General features: G+C 38.4%; 3 protein-coding genes across 8 annotated transcripts; 2 read left to right on the forward strand and 1 right to left on the reverse strand.

Annotated features, from left to right (window-relative positions):
• Window positions 1–4794: 4794 nt before the first annotated feature.
• On the forward strand, window positions 4795–12146 carry LOC127417361 (ankyrin repeat family A protein 2-like). 2 transcript variants are annotated; one of them, XM_051657350.1, is made up of 9 exons: window positions 4795–5023; window positions 6885–7242; window positions 7351–7509; window positions 7727–7792; window positions 7948–8045; window positions 10145–10270; window positions 10437–10503; window positions 10617–10697; window positions 10801–12146. In XM_051657350.1, exons 2-9 carry the CDS (start codon window positions 6990–6992, stop codon window positions 10854–10856), a joined length of 906 nt encoding a protein of 301 aa, XP_051513310.1. In that variant the 5' UTR covers window positions 4795–5023; window positions 6885–6989; the 3' UTR covers window positions 10857–12146. The 2 variants fall into 2 exon arrangements, with proteins under 2 accessions (XP_051513310.1, XP_051513319.1); XM_051657359.1 differs by lacking the exon at window positions 4795–5023 and adding an exon at window positions 6485–6609.
• On the reverse strand, window positions 11791–21413 carry LOC127417372 (transcription factor BTF3). Of its 5 annotated transcripts, none has more exons than XM_051657373.1 (7): window positions 21390–21413; window positions 15927–15995; window positions 15672–15785; window positions 15357–15558; window positions 14501–14533; window positions 14232–14288; window positions 11791–12140 (listed from the first exon to the last, which is right to left on the reverse strand). In XM_051657373.1, exons 1-7 carry the CDS (start codon window positions 21390–21392, stop codon window positions 12094–12096), a joined length of 525 nt encoding a protein of 174 aa, XP_051513333.1. In that variant the 5' UTR covers window positions 21393–21413; the 3' UTR covers window positions 11791–12093. The 5 variants fall into 5 exon arrangements, with proteins under 5 accessions (XP_051513333.1, XP_051513340.1, XP_051513349.1 ...); XM_051657380.1 differs by lacking the exon at window positions 21390–21413 and adding an exon at window positions 16831–16919; XM_051657389.1 differs by lacking the exon at window positions 21390–21413 and adding an exon at window positions 16768–16893.
• Window positions 21414–21560: 147 nt separating this feature from the next.
• On the forward strand, window positions 21561–23469 carry LOC127417350 (forkhead box protein D1-like). The gene has a single exon (XM_051657328.1). It carries the CDS (start codon window positions 21937–21939, stop codon window positions 22987–22989), a length of 1053 nt encoding a protein of 350 aa, XP_051513288.1. The 5' UTR covers window positions 21561–21936; the 3' UTR covers window positions 22990–23469.
• Window positions 23470–26582: the final 3113 nt, after the last annotated feature.

A 26582-nucleotide genomic window follows, 5' to 3' on the forward strand; every position in this document is an offset into this window, starting at 1 on the left:
TTTGATATATCCCATATATCCCTAATCGGATTAGTGTGGTGCAATTTTGACTAGAAGAGGGAAAACCACAGGCCTGATAAATGCATGATTGCAGAGCCATTCAAGCGGAATAGGAAATCACATAGTGGTCATGATGTATGAGGTGTATCATGAACTGAACACAGGACTCTGAGACAGTATCACTATTAGAGGTTGCAGGATTGCAAGATCATTATTAAAAAAAATTAAAATAAAAAATTAAGAAGGAATGGTTTCTTAATGCAATAAATTAATGGTTCAAAACTCATTAATAAAGTAACAACATGATAAATGCTGCATTAACATTTAAGAACTTAAAAACATGTCTGGAGTTTAGATCATCTCTGATTTTCATCACAAGAAAGTTTTTCCAATCACCATTTCCATGTTGTCCTTACAGAGCAGTGACATCCCTCACATGAGAAATGCAGCTGTTTTTTCAAATTGTACTGAACATTTCAGCTGCAACCAAGCAGAGAATGGAAATGTTATTATCTGGATGTTTTCGCAGTGGCGATGTGGTTGGAAATTAGGGCCAGACTCTATTTTGTTTCCTTTTCACTCTGCTGTTTGGAACAGATTTTACATAAATATTTAGGCATTGCTCCACTAGGTTCTGAGAATGGCTTTGATAGAGGATTACATATCCACTGACCACTAATTCTAAAACTACACAAATATTTTGTAATAAACAAATGACGAGCTCATGAGCCCCCATACTGAGTGGAAGGGGTGAACATTTGATTATGATTATTACAGAATTTCTTGAACACGCAAAAGAATCACTGAGGATGTCATCCAAGATTTGCTTTAGGCTCGCACAAACAAACACATCATTCATGTTAGATCTCACTGACATACTAAAAATGTTAAAACTCACTCACTTTAACATAATCATAATAAACATAATAATAATGAATAATATGAAGAAAATATTTTACCATATTACCAAAGGCAAAGTACAACAGTGCCTGCCCACTTTTCAGCAGTATGGGTTCCAGAATAATGTTTCCCATTCATTCTTTGCATAGGCTTCTCATAAAGTCCTCCATAAAAGAATTGAAAGCCATGAACCAAGCCAACGGACAAAAAGACAAAGGTACAAGACTGTGTACTTACAAGACATACAATTTTTCACAAGGTCCAAACAAAAATCCCATGAAGCATTGCGAATGATGTAGTTGAATAAAAAAATATGGGAATATACCGTATAAAACATATTGATTTTAGTTTGTTGATTATAAGTATAGAAACAATATATGTTATGTTTATTGCTAAATATTCCAGTAAGTACAAATATATAAGTAGTTGAAGGGTGAAGAGACACCGACTCGTTTGCATCATTCACAGTGCATCATGGGAGTGGACGGTCGTGCCGAGACACGTTTAATGGGCTTGGTTGGCCACGCTTCTCTGATTGGTGAAGCTTTCTTTGCTGGAACATTAGTAATGTACGCTAGCTATTTACCAGGAATTCTGCAATCAATCATGATTTTTAAACAATGAAGTTTAAATAACGTGGACTGGTGGCTTCAAGCATATAGAGCTTGTAGTCCAAAAACCCAGAAGAGAATTTGCCATGGATTCCTTGGGATTTTCCTATGAGGTTTTTATAATGGGGTGTAGAGCTGAGGAAGGCGGGGCCGGGCTGGAATGACGCACGCCCGGTCCCCAATCAGCCTGATGGGGCGCGCGAGGGATAAAGGCGGCCGGGGACGACAGTTTGGGAGAGAGAGAATTGCAGGCAGCTGTACTGTGTGGTTTTTGGTTGTGTGTTTTTGGTTAAGTTTATTATTAAATTATTATTTAAGTTGTCAAGCCGGTTCTCACCGCCTCCTTTCCACTGAACCCCTTACACTGGTGCCGAAACCCGGGAAGGAGGAGGGATTCCCATCGCAGAGTCCTCGACACTGCCATCCACCCAGGGGAGCGCCACTGCCATCCGACGGGGGACGGAGTAGCCCGACCACCCGGACGTGGGGAACGGCCGCCGTCCGCGAGGCGAGTGGGGACGGGACTCCCCGACCGCCTGGAGCGAGGGAGCCGCTGCCGGGGGCGGAGGAGTGCCCTGCCATCCCCTGGGAATGCGGAGGGGTCGAGAGAAGACCGCCGTCCGCGGGGGGAGGAGGGAAGCGACTCCCCGACCGCCTGGAGTGGTAGGGCCGCTGCCAGGGGCGGAGGAGTGTCCCCACGGGATGCCGGGAATGCGGAGGGGCATTCTGTCCGCTGGGGGTCGGAGGTCTGACTCCGGTCTGCCCGGGGAGGAGCGGCTGCCGTCCGCCTGAGAGAGTGGAGGAGTGATCGTGGACCACGCGACGGCGCATCAGAGAACCGGTGAGTTTCTTTTTCTCTTTCTCCTCTCTCTCTCTCTCTCTGTCGCTCCGTGTTGGCCTTTCCCTCGCCTATTTTGTTTTGTTGTTTTTCCCCTCCTGTCTCCTCCCAGGTTGAGGAAGGCGGGGATGACCCGCCAGCAGTCGGGGCGCAAGGCACGCCCCCCCGGAGAGGAAGGGGGAGGATGTACATCATGCCGGGGGCTCCCCGGCCTGAGGCAACGCCGGGAGGAGTGTAGAGCCGAGGAGGGTGGGGCCGGGCTGGAATGACACATGCCTGGTCCCCAATCAGCCTGATGGGGCGCGCGAGGGATAAAGGCGGCCGGGGACGACAGTTAGAGAGAGAGAGAATTACAGGCAGCTGTACTGTGTGTTTATGATTGTGTGTTTTTGTTTAAGTTGTTTATTAAATTATTTAAGTTGTCAAGCCGGTTCTCGCCTCCTCCTTTCCACTGAACCCCCTTACATGGGGATTTTGAGCTTATGTGTAAAACAAGGTCTGTGGTAAACTTTACTTAACGATACGTGGACGTTTTGTTCTACAACATAAATTACACACAGTCATACATCAAACGGGAATTTTGAAGCCCATTATGAAGCCCTATTAAATTACATACTTTTTTTTTTTTTTTAACACACAACGGCTTCAAAATTCACATTTGAGGTATGACTGTGTGTAATTTATGTTGTAGAACAAAACATTCACTTATTGTCAACTAATGTTTACAACTGGAGAAAAAAAACATTATAAAAACCCATAGCAAAATCCCAAGGGAACCCATGGCGAATTAGGGTATGTTTACACAACGATGTACTAAAAATGGAAAAGTTTTTCCTTTGCGTTTTTGAAAGTTTACAGACAACAATGTTGTCAAAACGATCCCCGTTCACACGGATCTGCAAAAACGACTAAAAACGCTGTATTATGCATGCCAGGCCAGTAGTTGGCGATATTACTTTGTAAAGAAACACTACGCACCTGTGCACATAAGCATTCTTCCACAGAGTGGTGAATACAAACAATGAAGATGGCGATCGCTGGTTGTAGTAGTGATGCAGTAAATCTACACTGCTGGAGAAGCGTCAATAAACTCAAAATCTTGAGCAGCACAAACACAGTCCTGTAGTCCACCATTGTAGTTTTGAATGTCTCGCACATTGTTTTGAAGTACTTGCGTGCATGCCTATAGACTGAACACGTAATACGCGTGCGCATGACGTCATCGTTTTTGTATGTTTACACGGAGACGATAACGGCATCGTTTTCAAAAACTTGCACTTGAAAACCTGTTTTCAAAAGTTTGCATTTTCAGGCCCCAAAACGCTGTTGTCGTGTAAACGAACAGCCAAAACGCATTAAAAAGTTTTCCATTTTTAGTTGAAAACGTTGTCGTGTAAACGGCCCCTTAGACTTATGGGTTTGCCTACAAATTGACGGCCTGGCTGAACAGCTCTATACCATCGATCAACAACCTCGGAGCTCATGGTAATTCTGTCTTTAAAGGTTAATAAGTTATGGTTGAAAATCAATTAGTCTATGGAAAAAATGAATGAACTACATGAGCCTATTTTTTTCATCATGCAGAACAACCCAAATTTCTACGAAATACTCAAGTTACTGTAACAGTTACTGTTACTACTGTAAAATCGTAATAAAGTAATATGAGGTCTCCTTCAAACATTCTAAAAACTTTCTGAATCTTTCTGTCATGATGTTGAGCTAATATAATTTTTATGAATGTGGTGCCTGATTCCATTTACCACAGTTTGACTGTAGGTAAAACTATCAGCATAGGTCATTTTTGTGAGTGAACTTTAGGGTCTACGTACTAAAGTAAAAGCTTATGGACAAACATAAAGCATCAGTAAATAATTGAATAAATTAGTTATTCTGGGTATAATTTGTAGGGGTGGATTTAACAAATATATTTAACCAATTACAATTTAATTACAAGGTAAATGAACAATGTGCCACTAAAATGCAACCAAAATGCAACCATCACTGTGTCTCATTTGGAAGGCTGCGTTGTCTCATTTCAGAAAAGCAATTCTTTGCTTCAACGGAAATGTATGTGTACATATATATATTTGCGTTTGAACATCATATTTACGGGCAATTTATATATATATATAAATTGCCCGTAAATATGATGTTCAAACGCAAATAATGTTAATTCCCAAGTTGAAGTACCTCAGTAGATGGGTGCAGAGTATATAATACATATAATTATATTAATATATAATTAAAATAAAGTATTCGACTAAAAGTACACCTGTAAAATCTATTTTCTTTTCTCTTTACAGCATTATAACCCTCCTAAATTTTACATCATACATTCCCTTCTAAAGGGACTTTGTTCCATTCTCACTCAAAGTGCTCGCGCTTGTTAAATAGTGGCGTGCTGTCATAGCAACCATGTTACGTTCCGTTTCCGTTTGTCCTTCGAAGGCAGTTTCATTTAACCGAGGCTTGTTTAAAGGAGGACGCTCGTTATACTGCAGCCTTCTAAGGACGCGTCCTACCTAGCACACAGCCTTCGAAACGAGACGCATTGACATGTAGATGAACACGCTTGAGTCCACCCTCTTGGGCACGTGAGCGTTTGAATAAGCTTTATTTGCAATCACCACTAGAACAACCGTCATTTCAAAACACAAGATATTATTAAAACCGGGTAGGTATTATGATCACATTATTAAATGTAAACGAAGTCTACATTTGTTGAATAATTTTACATTCGATGTGGAGAATCTTATACGAGTGCTAAAATAATAAGATAGCAGCGTTAGCCCGTTAAATCTACATTAGAAAACAAGCTATGCTCAAATGAACCAACCCTATCACGGCTCTTATATGCTTACTGCATTTCCTTGCAGTCTCTGGGTTGCTCAAATTGACATTAAGCGTGTTCATTTGCCGATCATGTGAGATTATGTGTTGTTCTCGAAGATTAACGGCTGTTTCAAGCGTGCCGGCTTTAACTTGTTTTGAAAGTGTGCTGGATTTGTTAGAGATCAAGGTGCATTATACTGTTGCTTTGAATGCTGTGGTTTATTCTGAATGTGTGTTATAGTTTGAAAATCGGCCAATTCTGCACCTCATTCTGCAGAACGTTCTATGGAATTACAATTCGAGTTGGGTTTATTGTTATGAAATAACACTATAATTATATTTTAATAATAATCATCAGCTGTGGGTTGACAGTATCAGTATCAGAAATGAACTTTATTAGGCTAATGGGCAATATTTGCCCATTGAAATTGATTATCTGGGGCATTTTCTACATTTATGAGTGCACGTCTATACCATATAAAACACAATAATTTAAATGAACTCATTTCACAGTCTTAATTATTAATGTTACCTTTACACTTAAACACAAATCAGTGTCAAATACAACAAAAGCTAGCAATGAATAATGTACAAGATATCTTAATACAATAAAACACTGCTAAAGTACAATAGAAATAGTTGATTATACACAACATTGGTGTATGCAGAATGTACAGAATCCAGACTAAACCAATAACTAGATTATTACAATATACTGGAATATTATGAAAGATACAGTATAAAATGTTAGATAAGAAGTTTAAAACAAAGGAAATCTTTTTTTTTTTTTTTTTTTTGCCCCCACAATTTAAAGGGAAAGGTCACCCTATAATGAAAATTCTCTCATCATTTATTCACCTTCATACCATCCCAAATGTGTATGACTTTCTTTCTTCTGCAGAACACGTACAAAGATTTTTAGAAGAATATTTCAGCTCTATTAGTCCTTTTAATGCAAAGTGAATGGTGCCCAGAAATCTGAAGGTCCAAAAAGCAGCATAAAAGTAATCCATAAGACTTTAGTGGTTAAATCTATATCTTCAGAAGCTATATAATAAGTGTTGGCAAGAAACAGATCAATACTTAAGTGCTTTTGTACTATAAACATCCACTTTCACTTTTACTTTCACATCTGAAAGTAACATGTGGTGCCTGTTTAGTTTCACTTTCACATCTGAAAGTGAATGTGGAGATTGATAGTAAAGAATGACTTAAATATTTATCTGTTTCTCAGCCACACATCATATTTCTTCTGTAGACATGGATTTAACTACTGGAGTCATATGGGTTACTTTTATGCTGCTTTTTGGACCTTCAGATTTCTGGCCACCATTCACTTGCATTGAAAGAACCAACTGAAATATTCTTCTAAAAATCTTTGTTTTTGTTCTGTAGAAGAAAGTAATACACATCTGGGATTGCATGGCGGTGAGTAAATGATGAGAGAATTTTCATTTTTGGGTGAACTATCCCATTAAATATCTGGTGTATGTTTGTCATTTGAATTGATTACAGGTTTATACAGCACAGAATTCACCAACGAATAAGCCTTTATAGGCAATTGCTCACATTTTTTTTTTGACACACTGCTATTGCAGGCCTAAAAAGTAACCACCAGTGCTGCATTTTTTTAATGTGAGCTACAATGTGTTGAATCTGATCGATCATTTTTCACTAATATAAATCTTTCTCTCTATACAAAGCTTTATTTCGCATGGGAGCTAATCAAAAGGGGTTGGCTCAGTTTGAGGAACAAGCTCAACAGTTATTCATAGCTTCTGTGGCAAACCACTGATTCTGAGCAACCGATGGCATCGGAGGAGATGGAAGGCTTGTGCCCTTTGCCAGAGGTAACGGGCATCAAGATGGAGCCACCAGTCAGCGTGGGCTCAGCAGAGGATGCCAATTCACAGAACACCATGGGCATAAAGTTTATTTTACCTAATCGCTTTGACATGAATGTGTGCTCGCGCTTTGTGAAGTCATTAAACGAAGAAGACAGTAAAAACATCCAGGATCAGGTGAACTCTGATTTGGAGGTAGCCTCTGTGTTATTTAAAGGTAAAGCAAATGAATGGAGCAAAATCACCTTTCGTGTTATCTTTCTTTGAGTTTACTATAGGTTGTCCGAAAGGATGATGTCTTGCTCTGTCTTTTCTCTGTCAACAGCAGAGTGCAATATCCAGACATCTTCCTCACCTGGTATTCAGGTAAGGCATGTGTACACACCATCGACCACCAAACATTTCTCTCCAATAAAACAGTCCACCACACTCACCAACAAACACCGTGGCAATGAGGTCTCATCCACACCGTTGCTTGTTCACTGTAAGTCTCCATATTTCTCAAATCTGTTTTTCTCAGTATTACTCATGAGCACATTCACGAACAACTCCTCAAATATTTGTCAACCCACTCTTTAAAAGGATAACCAAGAATAGCTAAAGGGTAGAAGACAACTACAAATATATATCTTTAAAAAGATAGTGACAGAGATAGTGAGATTTCATCCTCTCTATCATTTATTTATTACACTTTTTTTTAGCACTGTCTATTCACCAGTTGGCAGCACAAGGAGAGATGGTGTTCTTAGCAAGTCGAATAGAACAAGGTTAGTTTTCTATGTAAATTATGTTTGAAAGCAGAACAGCAATGTGGTCTTACACAACTCTTAGGTCTTTCATGATTAAAGTTATGCTAAATGAGGAGCAGTGTGTTACATGATTGAAATATTGACACTTACCTTCCTGTTTCACTTTAAATTAGAGTCAGTGATAAACCTGCAGGATGAAGAGGGATTCACCCCATTGATGTGGGCTGCAGCTCATGGCCAGATTGCCGTGGTGGAGTTCCTGTTACAGAGTGTGAGTGCAACATGACAATTGCGTACACATTCACAATATCAGTCCTTCGGTGTTGTCTATGTACAACCCTTCACAAAGATTGCTGCAGCATTATTTGAATGAGCTTCTACTCTGATGCTTGCCAAACTATCATTGTGGTATCATACATTTTAAGTTTACCCACCCCTAAATATTGTGTAAAAATCAACGTCATGTTTATTTATAAAGCATTTAACAACTACAGCACAGACCAAAGTGCTATACAATTAAGATTAAATTAAACAAGACAAACTTAAAAACAAGAGCTCAAACAAACTGTAAAAACAAAATGAACTGTGGTTGGTCACTTTACATGTCATTAGATGGTAATTTCCTGTCTATGTGGTTGACTCTGATTGTGGTCCTGCACTAAAAAACAGTGAGTGTGACCAGTGAAGTCGTATTAACCAACAAATGACTCTATAAATGGATGAAACAATCTTGTTGTATCTGTACAATGACAATAAAGAGCTTGACTTTTTAATGAATCACAAAAAAAGACACATACTTAGTCTGTTTGAATCAGTCTAAAAAACATTCACTGAATGAATTCACTGAATGAGAGGGGATACTGAATTAATGAGACTTATGCTGCATCCGAAACCGCATACTGTCACAGTATGTACTATATTTGATGAAAGATGCACTTATCTGCCGGCAAAACAGTACGTTCTTTTAGGTATGCATGCGAGTAGTATGAATAGATTTCGGACATACTTCTTCTGGGGATGTTGGTATTGTCTTGTGACCCGAATATATGACGTAATAACAACAACCGCAAAATCTATCTGCTTGGTTTTGTTAAACAAGCACCATTCAAGCACAAGGAACTATTATCTTGGTATATATAGTACATACAGTTGAGAAAAGGTGATTCACCACCATTCGTTTAAATACAGTGTTTTGAACGTGACGTCTCCTCAGCTCCCGAGAGATTATGGGATCGTTAAGTGTCCAGTCGATCCACACTTCAAAGTCTTGCTGGAAATAGTAGGTCATCCGGGTATTTCTCGCTTACTGCTTCATGAATACTGTGGATTCGGACATACTACTCCATTGGCATACTGTTTTTGGCATACTATATAGTAGAGAAGCATGGATATTCGGACGCAGTGTTACTGAACCACAAGTCTTTACTTTCAGTCTTGTCTGATTCAAAATGAAGCCAAGAGTGTTTTGTGTATTTAAGGTTCATGAAACTTAAATATGCATAATTGCTGACTGGTTATTCTTAAGACAATATGTTGTTAAATAGAGACATTTACATTTTTTATTATTTTTTTTTTAATAAAGGATGTTTTTCATTTAGATTCAATAATAAAAAAAAATTAAAACAAATTTTTAATTAAATCTTTAAAAATGAATAGCGGGTATGGCTGCAAAAAGAGCATTCTGTAGGAAACACCGCCTTAACCAGTTATCATGCAATTACATAATACCTGAAAATATACTCACTGAGAACATTATTAACACCTGTACACCTACTTATTCATGTGATTATCAAATCAGCTAATCGTGTGGCATCAGTGAAATGCATAAAATCATACGGGTCAGGAGCTTCAGTTAAGGTTCACATTAACCATCAGAATGGGGGGGGGGGGGGTTTATTTTAGTGATTTCAACCGTGGCATGATTGTTGGTGCCAGATGGGCTGGTTTGAATATTTCTGTAACTGCTGATCTCCTGGAATTTTCACACACAACAGTCTCTAGAGTTTACTCAGAATGGTGCCAAAAACAAAAAACATCCAGTGAGCAGCAGTTCTGCGGAGGGAAACACCTTGTTGATGAGAGAGGACAACGGAGAATGGCCAGACTGGTTCGAGCTGAAAGGCAGGCTTTGGTAACTCAGATAACCGCTGTAAAATTGTAGTGAGCAGAATAGTATCTCAGAATGCACAACACTGCAAACCTTGAGGCGGATGGGCTACAATAGCAAAAGACCACGTCAGGAAATTTATTAGGGCCATAGTGTTCCTAATAAAGTGTTCAGTGAGTGTATAATACACTGTACCTGGCACAGAGAGCAAAAGTAAAATTTTATTGACAAATCTCCAGATACTGACACTACCTTCCTTTCAGGGTGCAGATCCTCATCTTTTGGCCAAGGGGAGAGAGAGTGCTTTGTCACTGGCCTGCAGTAAAGGGTACACGGATATTGTTAGAATGCTTATCGACTGTGGAGTTGACGTCAATGAATATGACTGGGTATGAGTCATTTGATACATTTCTGATTTTTAAAGATGTCAAAGATGATTTGCGAATGGCAATCATGTGTCTGTCATTAAAGTGAAATTGTATTTATTTTTTACAGAATGCTGGTTTAAAAATTTGATTTAAAAAATAAATATATTTTATGCTCATCTATTTCCAGAATGGTGGAGCTCCATTACTCTATGCAGTACATGGCAATCATATTCGCTGTGTGGAAATCCTCTTAGGTAAAAGGCTTACTTTGAATTAAGTTTTATTCTATAGCATTCCAGTAGTTTTCTTCATAGGTCCTCAAGTTTGGTTCACTGTAATGTAATGAATATTGTTTCCAAATGAAAAGAGAGTGGAGCTGACCCAACCATGGAATCTGATTCTGGTTTCAATGCTATGGACATGGCTGTGGCAATGGGCCATAGAAATGGTAACTATTAAATGATTACTATCAACATAAAATGGATAAAGCCAGTAAATCTAACTTTCTTTAAAAAAATACCTCGAGTATTATTCGATTTGTTTGTTTCCAGTCCAACAGGTCTTGGAGGCTCATCTCCTGAAGCTTCTACAAGGTATCAAAGAATAACCATGGCACTAAAGTAACTGTGAGAAAGAGGAAATACAAGGAGACTCGGGGAGAACATTCTTTGAATGTTTAATATCAGTGAACTGATATAGTGGACAGTTTTGTTTTGCACGTTTGTGAAACATTTTATATTTATTTAGTAGTAATTTTTTGAGTGTCCTTGAATATTTTGAATTTATTTCAAGGATGCAAAGGCACAGATCAACAAACACAAAGTGCTGACATCTGATTTTGAGTGTTGCTAATCAGCTGATATACAGTATGTAGAGGTTTGTTTTTTGGTCAGTTATGTGTGTTTTGGATTCGTCACATAGATCTTCACCTAGTTACATTATTTACTTGAAAAGATATTTAACGGAATTAAGAATGGCTCATAAAAAAGCCTCTGTCAAGAACCTAATTTTGGGCACTCTTTGAATTAAGCAGGTGGAAAAATGACAGAAAAGGACATGGACAGAATCTGGTCATATAATTTCAGATCGATCCAAGTACTAATTCAGCTGTTGTCAAGATGACACTTGTCATTCATGTTTGCAAAAAAAAAAAAAAAAAAAAAAAGTTTACACACTAGATTGCCCTCATTCAATGCAAGTTTGGTGCTACAAAACTGTAAATAAATATATATTTTTCACTTTTATTTAAACTGAAGGACATGTCTGAATTATGTCTTAAAAATAAGACAACTTCAGGACATTTTTAAAACAACAGAAACTTATAACCACAAGTCATGTCTACCTGTCCAAAAATAAACACAGTCCTTTTATCTAAATGTGCTTTATACTTCAGCAAGTAATTCATTGTATTTCTAAAGTCTTTTTTAACTCTTTGGACCTGCCAGACAATTAAGAGTTGTCTTAAATGTAGGTTAAATAATGTTTCAGGTAAACAGCATGGTGTGTACCGGGCCTCAATAAAAAAAGACAAAAAAAAAATGTGTATTTAATAAGCTTTTGTCAATAGCAAATGTTTATTTCCAGATGTTGATTCAGATAGGCTGCAAACAAGTGAGCCTCAGTAACAGGGAAGGTGGAGGTAAAAATGCCTCTTGGACCGCACAAGCAAACAAACACACTGTGCATGAAGCCATGTGGTACAAACAATCTCATACTCTCAGCATGGACACAAATGGGTCACATCAGTGCACAAGATATAGGAGATTTGGGGATGCAAAAAAAAAAAAAAAAAGTCCCACATGTCTCCGCTGAGACCGGAGATTTCAAACACCTTTCCCATCAAGTTAATTTGCCTCGTTCTTTGAAGCCTCATCGAAATTCTCAACAAGATCTGCAAAGAGAGGAAACAAGCATTTGATAAAACATCATCAGGTCAATATCGTATAGACAATGACAATTTAAAGGGTCTATGATGGCTGAAAATGTGAGAACACCATGGTTTAGGATGGCTGACCACCCAATCAGTGTGAAAGTGACAGGAACTCAATCTCATCTTTGTGAAACAACCTGCGAGTGTTTATAGAAACATATGGAAAGGTAATTTCTAAAGTTCTCCGTTTCTCTGCTGAGATCACTTTGTGTGTGGTAGGGTTGCTCCGATACCAACATTTTTGCTTCAGTACGATACCAGCACTAGTACCTCGGTATTGATACTAAATCGATACTATAATCAACATATAAAAAGCCTCAGATTTCTGATGAAATTACACAAATGACTTGATTAAAAGAACTGCATAAAGTCTTACAGATACAAATTATGCGTTTTCCATTTAAATTTTTCTGGATTCCATGTTAATGCTTTAATTAAATGTTATGATCAAATGGTGTTTAATCAAATTGATACATAAAAAAAAAGTAAATATATATATATATATATATATATAAATTGCAATTTTATTTTTGGTCAAATAAAACACTGCATAACAGAGCTTCACAGTATTAATGAAAACATCAATGAAAAAAAAATCTGATTACCTGTGGCATAAGGCTGCTATGGCTGAATCATAACATGCTGATAAAACACTTGCATTTGTGATATTGCATACAGATAATAATAATATTAAAACAACCATTTATAATTATATAATTGTTATTGCTACTCTTTGAATATTACATTTTTATTCAGTAGTTATATTTTTCTGTCTTCAATTTCACACATCCAGTTGAATAGAGCTTTTACTTTAGCTTGACTTTTATTTTGACAGACCTTTGAGTTCTTCCAATTTTTGATGGGTTAGTTATATCAAGCTTCCCATTAATGCTGGGATAATCCCGTCACGACTTCCGAGCTGCACCCGATGAGTTCATTTAAGTGTTAACAGCCGTTTATATTCTAAACACATTGCATGAAAATGAAGCACCAGTAGTGTGTGTTGCGTTTGTGAGTGTGAGCATGCGTGCACGCGTGTGTGAAGCAGATGACAGAGCAGAGCGGCACCTCTTGTTCATTCTGTAGCGTGCAGCGCATGTGATTGTATAATATTTAATTAAATTACATCCTTCTGCTGTTTAATGATCACACTTGGCCATGTCCAGAGGTTTTCTATTTTATTTTCAAATTGTCATTGTTTTAATCTCAAAATTGTCGCATCTCATTTTATTTTGCTAATGACAGCATACTGTAATATGGGACCAAAATTAGCAACAAGATAATATAGTACAATCTTAATTTTTTTGGTATCGCAATACTTCGTTAGTACCGGTAAACCGTGCAACCCTAGTGTGTGGTTTTCACAGCGGACATAAATGAGCACTGGGGGACTGAAAAGTCCACAGCTGTAAAAATGGAACCACAGATGATCAAAAGCAGGTTCTCTTTTATGAGATGAAATCTGATAAATGGGACATCAACTATTCTGCTCCAGGGCGTCAAGAGTGGAAATCACTAACAGAAGGCTGGAGTTTGATTGTTTTCAGAGGGGACAGAAAAGGTTGAATCTCAGTTATGGGCACAATGGTGCAAGCTGTTAACCCTTTGTCATCACGTGGCCAAGCTCATTTTGTAGTATTGGAGATGTAATCATACTTTACATTTGCGAGACTTGTTACTGAATGGAGTTTTCCCTGGGAGGAGAAGTGGGGAATTGTAATAGCAACCTTATGTGTTGCGCCCCCCCCCCACCTCTCTTCAAAAAGAAAAGCAAACCAAGCTTTCAGTACTCATAAACAATAGAGAAGATTTTAAACACTAGTCCATGATGGCACTTTCTAGAGCCAAAAATGACCTGCCTAAACCTTCCTTTTTTGGGCATTACTACACTACAAGCAGAGTCACTGTGCTAACGTAAGAAAGCGTGCACTGCTTACATTACCACACACAAAAATCCATATGGTAAGGATTGCTTTACAAGCAAGAATGCATATAAAAATACATAAAAATACACAAGATATAAAAAACATTACAGCAAATAAGCATACTAACCTGGAACATCATCATCATCTTCCTCTCCACCAGCTACGGGTGCCTTTCCATCACCAGCTGAAATGATGGGTGAAGATTTACTGTCAACACGGTTTAAAATCATGTACTCACATTTACAATTTTAGTTGGTGATTCTAAAGCATTTACTGTCAATCAATAATATATCCAAAAGTTTCAATCCTAAACTCCAACAAAACAAGAAATAGACCATTGGTTCTACATTAAAAGGATAGTTCACCCAAAAATGAAAATTCTCATCCTTTACTCACCCTCATGCCATCTATGATGTGAATGACCTTCTTCTGCGGAACACAAATAAAGATTTTTAGAAGAATATTTCAGCTCTGTAGGTACATACAATGCAAATGAATGGTGATCAGGCCTTAGAAGTCCCAAAAAGGAGATAAAGTCAGCATAAAAGTAATCTATATGACTCCAGTGGTTTAATCAGTGTCTTAAGCGATCCAGTTGGTTTTGGGTGAGAACAGACCAAAACAGAACTCTTAATCTTGACAGCAGTCTCCTTGGCGATCATGATTTCAAGCAAATCATGATCGTGCCTAGAGACTGCAATGGCAAGATGTACAGTGAAAAAGGAGTTACATTTTAGTCTGTTCACACCCAAAACCAACTAAATAGCTTCAGAAGACATTGATTAAACCACTGGAGTAAAATAGATTACTTTTATGCTGACTTTATCTCCTTTTTGGGGCTTCTGAGGCCTGACCATTCACTTGGATTGTAAATTATATGAGAATTTTCAATTTTGGGTGAACTATGCCTTTAAGTATACATGAATTCAGCAGCTCAAACAAACATTTAACTTTTCAATTATGTAAATGTTTGGTAAAAAGGTAAGCCTACTTCAAGCCGATTCTATCAGAACACAAAGTAATTTAGTCAAGGCCTGAATAGCCAACTGTACATCTATTCAAAAGTATATATTCTGAAGGAACAGATAAACCAACAGCTGTGACACCCCTCCTCCCTACATGTGCTTTTAACTGTTAGCAAGACATACACAACTGTCACTTTGCGGTGCAAGTTATTTCATTATGGTGCTTGCTACATAAAATGAATGACAATAGACTTTAAGCAAAAAACAGCTTTAACTGAATCACACACCTTGTTTGGGTAGGGCCTCTGCAAGTCTGCGCAGACTGGTAAGGCTGTCAGCGCCCAACTGATTGAGGATAGAGGGCAGCATCTCCGTGAGCTGCTTGGTCTCAGCGTGGCCTGTGATGGTGAAGGTGTTCGCTGCCAGTGAGGCTTGCACTTTGGGATTGTTGAAGTGGATTACCGTGCCCTGGTTTGTGAACATATTCACCTGCAAGGTAACAGTGTGAAACATTTCACACAAACTTTAATTGAATGGCCAAAATATGCATCTAAACATTTCAGTTATTTGCTGACTTTGTATTCAGTTGATTAAGACATTACCTCCTCAATTCCAGAGATGTTGTTTACTCCCAGCTTTTTCAGGGAGAACTGGAGCTTCTTGTCATCTGCAGTTGCTGTTCTGTGGACCACCTTCTTCTTTCTGCGGGCGGTACCCTAGCAAAAAAAGCCATCAATACATTTGAGAGGAACTATGGCTGAGTTGCATACAATTGTGGAGTAAATCTTAAAGTTAAGCCTTTCCCAAGTTTTAGTGGGGGTTTTGCTCTATAAGCTCAACAACATACGATCTCTTACCTTTCCACCGATGCGAACCTGTGCTTGCAACTTGGCTAATTTCTCCTGGTTCATTATTGTTTCTTTCATCTGTAAGACACAGAATGATGTCAGTGGTATTGTGCAGTGCATGATGTAGTTAGAGTACAAATTATTTAAAGTGGTGCGGCCTAAATGACCCATTCAGAGGAATAGCGTTTATATAGTCCTCAAGAAAACTTCTAAAACACATGTAGCAAAGCCAAAACTAAACCGTTAAACTCAGGTATTTGCACAAAATTCCACTGAACAAGTCAAATAACGACGGATTTATATAAAAAGCAGTGGCCAGTAAAACGGGTCCCGGGCCCAATGAGAAAAACAATCAGTGATGGTTGTTGAACTAGCCAAACAAGAGCGACCGCTCGACTAAAGTAAATGAAGTCGGGTAGTTGCGCGCTACATCACGCTTCCATGTCGATACTCTCACCCAATGATTTACAGTTTCAAACTCAAAACAATACGACGGATTGGCCTCCAAACAAACAGTGCAATTCTTGGACAACTAATAAAAAGCGTTAGCCAATTGATAAAAATAAAAAAGTAGAAACTTGTGGAAAATCCGTAACGAAGTACTTCGTCTAGGAACGTTTTAAACATTTGGTCTGCACAAATGAAACTGGACAATATTATGGAAATCGGTCGCGTCTGAAGACTCGTGGCGTTTGTTTGCTGTGAGCTAGCAGGAGCGCTAGTGTCTCATGCGCTCTCAGGCCTGTCTCTCCCGGCAGGGCCGAGTCTCACCCGAAACGATTCCAGCACCTTTCCACGGGTGATTCCTATAAAACAGCAGCCGCTTTGGGTAAATAAGGTTCTTATTTACCTTGAGCCTCGGAACCAGCAGTGGTTGTGCAGGAAATAGAGTATTTTAGAGCTCCTCACTGACCTGCACGCTAGCAGCAAACACACGCGGAGAGCAAGATGGAAGCGAGAGAGGAGGACGGATGTGACGACAGGACTGAAATGCGATGCAGTGGGCTGGAACTTGAATTGCTGCCTCTCTGGGCCACGAATAGAGTTCAGCCAGTATTGTCGGACGTATTCTGTAAAATGATGCTGTAATGTTATTGTTATTGATATGGTCCTAGTGGTAGGCCTTCATGTTTTTACCAAAAATATCCAAAAGGGGGCTTTGCTAGCGAAAATAAGTTTTTGGAGAAAACGGGTTGAATTGGTTTCCATTCTCAGATGATTAATATGCATTTTTATATGACACCTTTTAGTAGCCAATTTCAAATGGTGGAACATCACATCGATCCATGGAAAAATCTATACCAGTGTATTTATAGCTATATAACACTTATTACCAGTGTTGGGCAAGTTACCAAAAAAAGTAATCCACTACAAATTACTAACTACTTCTGTAAAAAATTGTAATTTTAAGTTACTTTCTAAAACACTTTCACATTTTTTTTGTTTTCCTGCTCAACAAATTCAAAATTAATGTATATTTTCTCCTTGTTCATTGTCACACACCCTTCAGCTGTCACAGAAATGTGAACAGACGTACATATTAATTCACATTTGAACTGTTTTACACCTAAATAATATTTTTTTTAGAAATATTTGTAACCCAAGTAATGTACTTAAAAGTATTACTTTCATTGAAAGTCAGTAACTGTAATCTGAATACAAGAATTTAAAATGTAAAGCGTTAAACTACTTGCTGTGCCTAAAAGTAATTAGATTACAGTAACTAATTACTTTGTAATCTGATTACATCCAACACTGCTTATTACACAATTTACTAAGTTCCTTCAAAGGATAATACCGTCTTAAATACTTAACGCTGTTGCGCTTGGTGCACTTTTGTTGACCTATAGCCTACAAGAGAATATATATAATGATTTTACTTTAAATGCAGGGATACCAGATTGTGTATCAACAACCATAAATATATATCACATGATTTCTTTTAGTGACCAGGGGCAAAGGTGTGATCTGACCATATAGCAGGCCTTCTGGAAAATAAGATACAGGAAGAGGGTGGATTCTGCATCACAGTAACATCCTCAGTTTAATGACAAATCTTACTCAGCCAAAAATATAAATAAAATACATTTATAAATAAATAATGATAAAGATGATCAAAAAGTGTAAGAGCTTTTGGCAGGCCTTTAAAGAATAAAGTCATCACACTTTTGCCAATGGGCTTAAAGACATAAACACTAAAGAAATTATAAAAAATGGGAAGTTCAGGATTTAGATGTTTTAACAAGAAAACATTTATTTAAAAAAAAGTCTACATCGCATGAAAATATGAAGTCATGTCAGAAGTTCCACTCCTCATGAAACGTGGAAGATTTGGCGAGGCTTTTTCATGTGAATGTAAATGTAATTTGTGAACGTAATTAAATATGTGGGAGAGTGCAGTGAAATATTTTAAAAGAACAAATTCTTTTCGCACTTGAAAGGTTAAAACACACAATCCAAATGCAGAAAATGACTTATGAGTCTGTTGGTTATGGCCTCCACATAATTATTTAAATGCATTATCAATTGGAGGGCAGCAGATTTTTTATGCACTTTCAAAACGCACTGATACACATTATAACTTTAAGTAGGTTTGTCTTTGCTTAATTTATGAGTTGCATGTTGCGAAAATTCAGATTACATCCATGGGATTTGTCACCGAGTGGCAGGCAGGGATTGGGTTCGCGCGTCGAGTGCTTTCATGGTATCCAAAACCCCCGTGGCACGGAAAGCGCATGGGCTCACCCCTTCGGAAATTTAGAAACACTTTAGATGTGGTTTAACCATACCAGCCCTGACCCGGCTTACGGCGCCCTGGTTCTCAAAAATTCAAATTCATTCACTCTCACGTGCAAAACAATTACGCCACAGCCAATAGGAACATGAGTCCTGATATGAATTGAGCATCCTTACAAAGGATATTGTGCAACAATATTTGACAATGTATCTTATTCATATATTTTATATCTATATACCACATGTAATTGAACTGTAATTGATTTGTAATCATATTTAAATAAACCATTTGTTCGGTTCCACTATAAGGTCTTGGTTCAGGGTTCATTTAATTTACTGCAGGCTAGAAGCAAGTGAAAGTTTTCTTTCCTGAAAAGCACGTTAGTTGACCGTTCTTTAACATTTAATTTGTGTAGATCCTTCTAAATTTTACCGAAATATAAAGCATCTTTACGCAAAGTTATCTGTCTCTGATCTAAAATTGAAGATTTTTATATCACACTGCTATTTGATATCGGTAATACAGCATTTTTTTTTACAGCGTTCAACTTCATTTTGTTTTCATTAAATAATTAAAGCCGCTCATGATAATAACTGCCGCCTTTAGACTTCTACCCCAGAATAAAAAGATTTTGTTTTACACTTAATTGTAGCCTATAGCTTAATTATCTTGCATTTTGCATTTTATTTTGTAGCCGTGCAACCTTGCATCGTGCAATTTTTAGTCACAGATATTTTCTTTTCTTTTCTTTGCATGGACAACTTAACATCAAAAACATCCAAAATACTCTTTAAAAAATCCCTGGAAAAATACAACGGACAGGTCGCGTTAATTAAAGGTTTATTAAATAAATACAGGCAATTCGAATAGATTTATGAATGATTGTGTAGTTTTAATTAGAGGCTACTCTTCGGTTCAAGGTGTAACCACCACAACTGCATTTAAAGTCAGATTTGCTTGCAAAGAGAGATTAGATCAGAGATTGTTTTAGGCTATATATTATTATTATTATTATTATTATTATTATTATTATTATTATTTTATCTAAAATAATAATGCAGGGAACCAAAACTGAGGCGTAGCTGAGATTTGATGAAGAGGTTGAACAAACAAAAAGTTTGTCTTAAGAATGATGAAACTGCCGCGAGATGGCACTATTACAGTCCATAATATCTGCTGGAAGTAAATATGTTAAATAGCCTACACAAGCCTGACCACATGAGTTACCATAAAACGGCCATCAAACTGGACCAGATGTTTTTGTCATCATACAAAAATACCCCTTATACCCACTGGATCCTCCAGAACTAACATTTAGCTGTAATAAAGAATGAAAAGATCATTTATTTTGGGAAGTTTGAAAAGTCCTTTATTTTATGCCGGGTCCACGAGTTTCTATGGGTCAGCGTTGTGTCTGTTTTGGACAAGAATGTTTTCATCACTCCTACCACAAGTTGTTTTAGTAACCAAATTTAAATGCAATTTCTCTATGTTTAAATGTTTTTTATTTTCTTTGGCAGAGCGAGAATAACGACTTGACTGAGTGTTGTTTGTTGGTTTGTGTTTTATCCTAATAACAGTATAAATAAATAAATCATAACTATTTAATTATATCAATATTATAACATTAGTAGTAGTAGTAGCAGTAGTAGTACTAGTACAGTATTATTAATAATAATAATATAATAATAATAATATACTGTACCGTTATAGATGAACAACTAACAGTTTATTCAAACTAATATTTGTTTATTCAAATAAGTAAATTAATTAATTAATTAATGAAAAGAGTCACAAACATATTTCTTTAATACAATGGTTGTAAGTGCTTTGTTAACCTCAGCAATTAAGTTTCACAGCCGATTTCTTTGAGAGAAATGGCTTTCGGCTTTAAGCTGACAGTCTAAAAACAAACGTGGGAAAAGAAACCGAATGAATAAAAGACAGATAAAATCATTGTTGGGCTATAACCTGTTTTCATCCCAAAATTATTTTATAATGGATTATTAGTAGGCCTAGCCGCATAATAATTGACTGATTTTATCCTGCTTATATTTAGGCTAATTATCATAAGCTGTAAATTGTCAACAATGTATTGTGTATTTTTAGGCATTAACAAGCTGTGTTTAAAATAATTGTTCATATATTTATTATTTTCAACTTTATTCTTTTCATGTTTATTGTTTTAATTCTGGCCTATGAGCACGTGTGCCCAAACTATTCAACGACGTAGACTTTTTTCTTAATGTGCAGAATCAGAGCCTTCCAATATCCCCATATACTCACAAATGCTCATTTTTAAAAGGGGAAGAAATTATAATAAATATGATGACTATTACTCGACAAGCTTAATTGAAAATATGAATTATGAATATGGCCATTTTGGCCTCTCACTGTGGGGCACATGCGCATGTGCCCTTCTTTTTCTCGAGCTCGAATGCTCTTTCGTGATCCGCGTGACTGATGCGAGTTAACAGCTGATTTTTTTTTCCATTACCAATGGCTCACGGATGATCTAGAGCACTCCCGTGTCACGCAAACCACGATGCGTAGTGAGGGCAGACATGGGGCCCATGCGCATTTGTGGAAGCATTTCAAAATCCACTCAACTACAATTCCATTATGTCCAGGAACCTCACGTTAAACGCTATGCCCAACATTGGGATTAGTTAAAACATTTATTACAGGTGTCATCCTTTTGTGAAAAATATAATAATAGTCGGGGAGGGTCCTACCATATCGTTGTGCTTAGTTCGCTGATCTTCTCACATCTCCGAGTCTATTACAAAGACAGTAGCATTTCACCCAGGACATGAAAAATCCCATCAAACCATGGAAATAAACAGAGATGACCACCAAAGATAGAGATGAACTTCACAGTTCTTGGGGTTATCTTTCAAAGACCGTTTTCTGCCTGATATTTTTTATCTCATCAATAGCAGTGGTGACGCTTGGTTGTCATGTGATCAGGGAGCTGGTATAAAGCGTAAGGAAAGATCCGCCCTCTTTGGAATCCTGGTTTGGCCTTTAGGAGGGTTTCCCCCGATACTACCCCTATAGAATAAGCGAGTGGATGTTGCGATCAAGACGACCTCTTGATTCGGAGCTGATATCAATCAATTAAAAGCCTATGGCACCGGTGACGCGCTGGCACGTCCTCTCTGCCTCTTGCGTATCTGCTCGACGCGTCTTATGAGTTCTCCAGGATCGAGAGCGCAGGTAACACGCAGGCTCAGCACACACAGCGCTTCTCCGCCGTAGCCCAACAGGCGAGAGAGAGCCATGACTTTGAGCTCTGAGATGTCGGATGCGTCTGTGCTCTCAGAGGAGACCGACATTGACGTGGTTGGGGAGGGAGATAATGGTGACGGGCACACACGCTCCTACGTGGACGAGGTGGCTCAGATGCACGACGAAATCCTGCTCAACGGTTCCCCGCCTGGTGTGGATGCATCCACCGCACGGGACCCCTTCAAGCCAGCGACTAAAAACTCGCTGGTGAAACCCCCATACTCCTACATCGCACTCATCACCATGGCAATCCTCCAAAGTCCAAAGAAGCGTCTGACGCTCAGCGAGATTTGTGACTTCATCAGTAACAGATTTCCATACTACCGGGAAAAGTTCCCAGCTTGGCAGAACTCTATCCGACACAACCTGTCCTTAAATGACTGTTTCGTCAAGATACCACGGGAGCCAGGGAACCCCGGTAAAGGCAACTACTGGACACTGGACCCAGAGTCAGCCGACATGTTTGATAACGGGAGCTTTTTACGACGCCGGAAACGCTTTAAACGCCAGCAAGCGCCAGAACTTCTCCGGGATCACGGAGGCTTTCTCCCCGCTGCCGCTGCATACGGCTACGGACCTTACGGTTGCGGATACGGTCTACAGCTTCAGTCTTACCACGCGCATTCTGCGCTCCTCGCCTTTCAGCAGCAGCAGCAACAGCAGCCGCCGCCCCCCCCGTCCCGGCATCCTCACACCGGAACTCTCATCCCAGCGCCTTCCCTCATGCCAACCACTACGGAGCTCGCCCGCTCGCGCTTCTATCCTCCACTAAGTCCCGGTCTTTCCTCCCCCATACAGACTGCGGCCAAGTCCCCGGTTCACCGTTCACCTTTCTCCATAGACAGCATTATTGGGAGCTCTTTAAGCCCAACGAACTCGCACTGTGCCTCACGGACCTCCCCGGTGGTCCCAATGCTGCCGCAGACCCTCGCGTCTCAGCACTCCCCAAACCCACCACATCCACTACCGGGAGTCTTGCACGGACCATTGGCTTTACACGAAACCTACGCAAACAGGATTGTCAGTGGCACGAGCGGCTGTTAATTTCTTAACTAAAAATGTAAACATTTCTAAAGCGATACACTCCTATGTTTAAGGTAGGATAATTTTTGTATTGTTTTGTTTATTTCTTAAACGCAGCTGAATAGTGGACAGTAACACTTCCGTGCCTATATTCAAGCTGTGAAATATAAAATATATATTTATGTTAACATTTTAGTTCAATCCAATTTCCTCCCCCAACTTTTCGATGTTAATGTGATTGGGGTAATCACTGCAAAGGGCGTCTCAGGACAACATTTTTACAGGCTATAAAATAAATTGTCAAATGTCTACAATTATATATTTTGTGTGAAGACACAAATGTTTTCTAGTTTGACAAAATGTTTTTTTTTTTTTTTTTTTTTTTTACTTTGTAATGAAAATTCACGAGGGTAAAAATCGAGCGTTTTTTTTTTGTTTTGTTTTGTTTTTTTATACGTGTACTTCTCAGTAGCCTAATTAGCAATGTACATTCTTTGGTATTGTATACTCGAACTGTGATATTTTTTACACGGTCTGTTTTTCATTAATAATAAATATTGTTTTACAAAATAAATTGAGTGGAAATTAACTCTTTTGATAGACAGCAACACGGTCTCATCTACAGCTTCATATGTGCTACTAAGATAATACCACTATAGGCTTCTGTGGTCTACCAGGTCTTCACTTTGCCTTGATCCTTTTGTATTCTGAAAATAAATACAACCACACTGAAAAAAATGGTAACCTAAAAATGTGCTTCATGTGGTGACTTCTAAATTTGAAGTTTGATTCAAGTCAAAAGTATTATTTAACTGAATCACTGAATAAACCTGAATACATTACACAAAGAAAACTAATTTTAGGGTTAGATCAAGTAGAAATAGCATGATAAAAATGCATAAATGTTGCCACTTCCAATGACTAAATAGGCCTTAAATTTCACAAAAAGATAATCTATATGTTTTGAGAGGAGTAAAACTATTGGGTTGCTACACGAGCGTACTGTATTGTAAGAAATGAAACAACAAGAAGATGTATTACCACAACAACAGCATAGTAATAATAACAATAATAATATATTTTTTATTAACACATATAAGATGAGAATTTGTGTCCTTCTCTGTTCATGTCAATTGCATGTTTTGCTGTTACAGCACTTTTCGAGTTTTCGATGGCGTCATGCATTAAAAAACCCACTGTGTGTGCGAGAAGGCAAGAGAGAGAGACACAGAAATGGAAAAAGTAGAGGCGCAGTTGAACCCTAATATAAAGGTTACGAGGGAGCTGTTGTGAAATGACAAGGAGTATTTTGACTCAGCAATATGACGAGATTAACTCGGTTAGTAGAAGACTGAACTCCAGAACGCCTATGTATCTTTCTTTGCCAAGGATAAATGGATCAAATATATATATAATCGATTTGATGATAAAGATAGGCCTATTCGATGACTGTCCAGTTGAACGAAGGTCTTTGTGAGAATTGCTGTAGTCAACCTATTTCAAAAGAAAAACGGCTACGTTTCAGTGCTCTGACACATTTATGCATTTGGGTTGCCCATTTATCAATTATCAGTGGAAAAGCAATGTTTAGAGGCCTGGAGTTGCCTATCCGAACACTGTAAATCTGGCATGTGCTTTGAAGATCAAGAGAGTCTGAGTGATGTGCTGCTAACATAATACGATGGCACGCTATTTATTTTCTGAAGCTTGGAGGGTACACAATGCCGCTTTGAATTAATAGTTTGAAGAAAGACAGCAGTTATTTCACATATTTCACATTTCTACCAGATATCCCACGAAATGGATATGGCCCTACAATGACACTAAAACATTGTAGATTATACACATTTAGTCATTTAGATAGCAGCAAATATAACCCATTCCGTCCGTTTATGCAATTACCTCTGGTGTTCTTTATATCATTTTGCAATAATCTCCATCAATCAACCAATGAATCGTCTGCATATTCCACATGATCACAAAAGACAGCGTCCATTCAGAGGTGGGCTTAAGTAGGCCTATTTTTAGACGCTCATATACATTTTCTTATCCCATAATTCTACCATTCTTCACTAGTAGAAGCGGTTTCTCATCATCATGGTATAGCCTACTTATCGCTATGTTCTTTCCCACATTTATCTCCGTAATTATACCCAGCGACAGCATAGTGTCACTGGGGTGAGAAACGTGGTGTGTTGGGTGTTTCCCTGCCCTCAGGTCGATGATAATCGGCGTGATCTGATCCAGCTGGCCCTGTCCATGGGAGAACTCTCCTCTTTTGGTCATCTGTGGTGTTAATAAGGGATTCAATTCACACAGTGAGCAGAAGATAAAATAGTAAAAGAGAGAAATCGGACAGTTAAACAGAGGGCTAAATTCGTTAGCGCGATTTATGTGTGGAAAAGCGAAGGAGGCCAGTTTGCTGAACTTCAGCCAAAGCCATTGGCAGCCATCATAATTAACTGCCGTTTGGATGCCTATACTACAGGATAATGGTTTGTAATTACAGATAAACTTCTTCAAAGAGACGACAATTAGGACCACAATAGAACATGTTTTGAGACCAACCCATATGACAAACCTTTTTAGGCAATCACATGTGGTTTAAAATGAGCAATAGTTAATACTTATGGAAAATAAAACCAAATGAATATTTGTTTTTTGTGTGTTTCTTTGTGGCGCTGTGAATGGGGGCGCACAAATGCCTATCTAGAGTGGACGCAGAGGAAACGCACAGGAGAGATAGTTCAGTAGGCCAATGGAGCAGCAGGAAACGCTCGCAGGCTTAGGCTACATGCACACAAACAGCGACTGTGATGTAATCATGCAACTGCTCGCTGGACACAAACGTGACAAGGGTAAATATTCCACAGCAAACAGTTCAAGTTCAAATTAAGAAGTTCATGTAGATACAGATGGAATTTTATTAAATGGATATTATAGTCTTTCGGCTGCTTGGAAGAGCTCAAGAGTTTCTCTTGCTCAACCATTCAGGCGTCATTTGGCTCGTGCAGCTGACCTGCAAAGACCTTTCGCGTGCTCAACTCTACTATGGCTTTGTCCTCTTGTCAGGCTCATACATTATAGATGGTTGCTATGCGAGCGGCCTGGTATGAACAGAATAGTAGTGTAAAATCTAAAGGGCAGGCCTAAGCTATCCCGAGGCCATTAGCTTCTCTTTAAAAAAAAAAAAAATTCAAAAATGTGTAATCTCAATAGTTGGTAGCTACTACATCATTTTGAAATAATAAGAATGCACCTTCTATTCCCGCGCGACGCCCACTGCAAACATTGGACATGGAGGACAGACAAGGGCGAGATTTAAAGAGAGAAAACGATCTCTTCCACCTGTCCTTAATTCCCATTGACGATAAAACCCAGGGCCTACAGTCACACACGCACACTATACTTCAGTAACAAATAAAGAAATCTAGAAATAGCTTGGTTTATGGCTACGTGATTGGCCACACAATGAGTGAAACGGTTCAAAACAAGCCAGTAGCCGATTATATACTATTAATGTTTTATTATGTTTTTTGACCACCATATGATCATGTTAAAGCAAATTGGCCTATTCCACATGACTATAGATTTCAATTGACCCTATGTTAAAT

Source organism: Myxocyprinus asiaticus, chromosome 3 (assembly GCF_019703515.2).
Source record: "Myxocyprinus asiaticus isolate MX2 ecotype Aquarium Trade chromosome 3, UBuf_Myxa_2, whole genome shotgun sequence".
In the NCBI taxonomy this organism is placed as follows: domain Eukaryota; kingdom Metazoa; phylum Chordata; class Actinopteri; order Cypriniformes; family Catostomidae; genus Myxocyprinus; species Myxocyprinus asiaticus.

Coding starts and splice junctions, on each gene's coding strand:
- LOC127417361 (XM_051657350.1), top strand. CDS start 6,990: ATGGCATCGGAGGAGATGGAAGGCTTGTGCCCTTTGCCAGAGGTAACG. Junction 10,504..10,616: donor CTGTGTGGAAATCCTCTTAG/GTAAAAGGCTTA, acceptor CCAAATGAAAAG/AGAGTGGAGCTGACCCAACC. Junction 10,698..10,800: donor GGCAATGGGCCATAGAAATG/GTAACTATTAAA, acceptor GTTTGTTTCCAG/TCCAACAGGTCTTGGAGGCT.
- LOC127417372 (XM_051657373.1), bottom strand. Junction 15,559..15,671: donor ACATCTCTGGAATTGAGGAG/GTAATGTCTTAA, acceptor GTTACCTTGCAG/GTGAATATGTTCACAAACCA. Junction 14,534..15,356: donor AGAGGCCCTACCCAAACAAG/GTGTGTGATTCA, acceptor TGTGTTCCGCAG/AAGAAGGTCATTCACATCAT.
- LOC127417350 (XM_051657328.1), top strand. CDS start 21,937: ATGACTTTGAGCTCTGAGATGTCGGATGCGTCTGTGCTCTCAGAGGAG.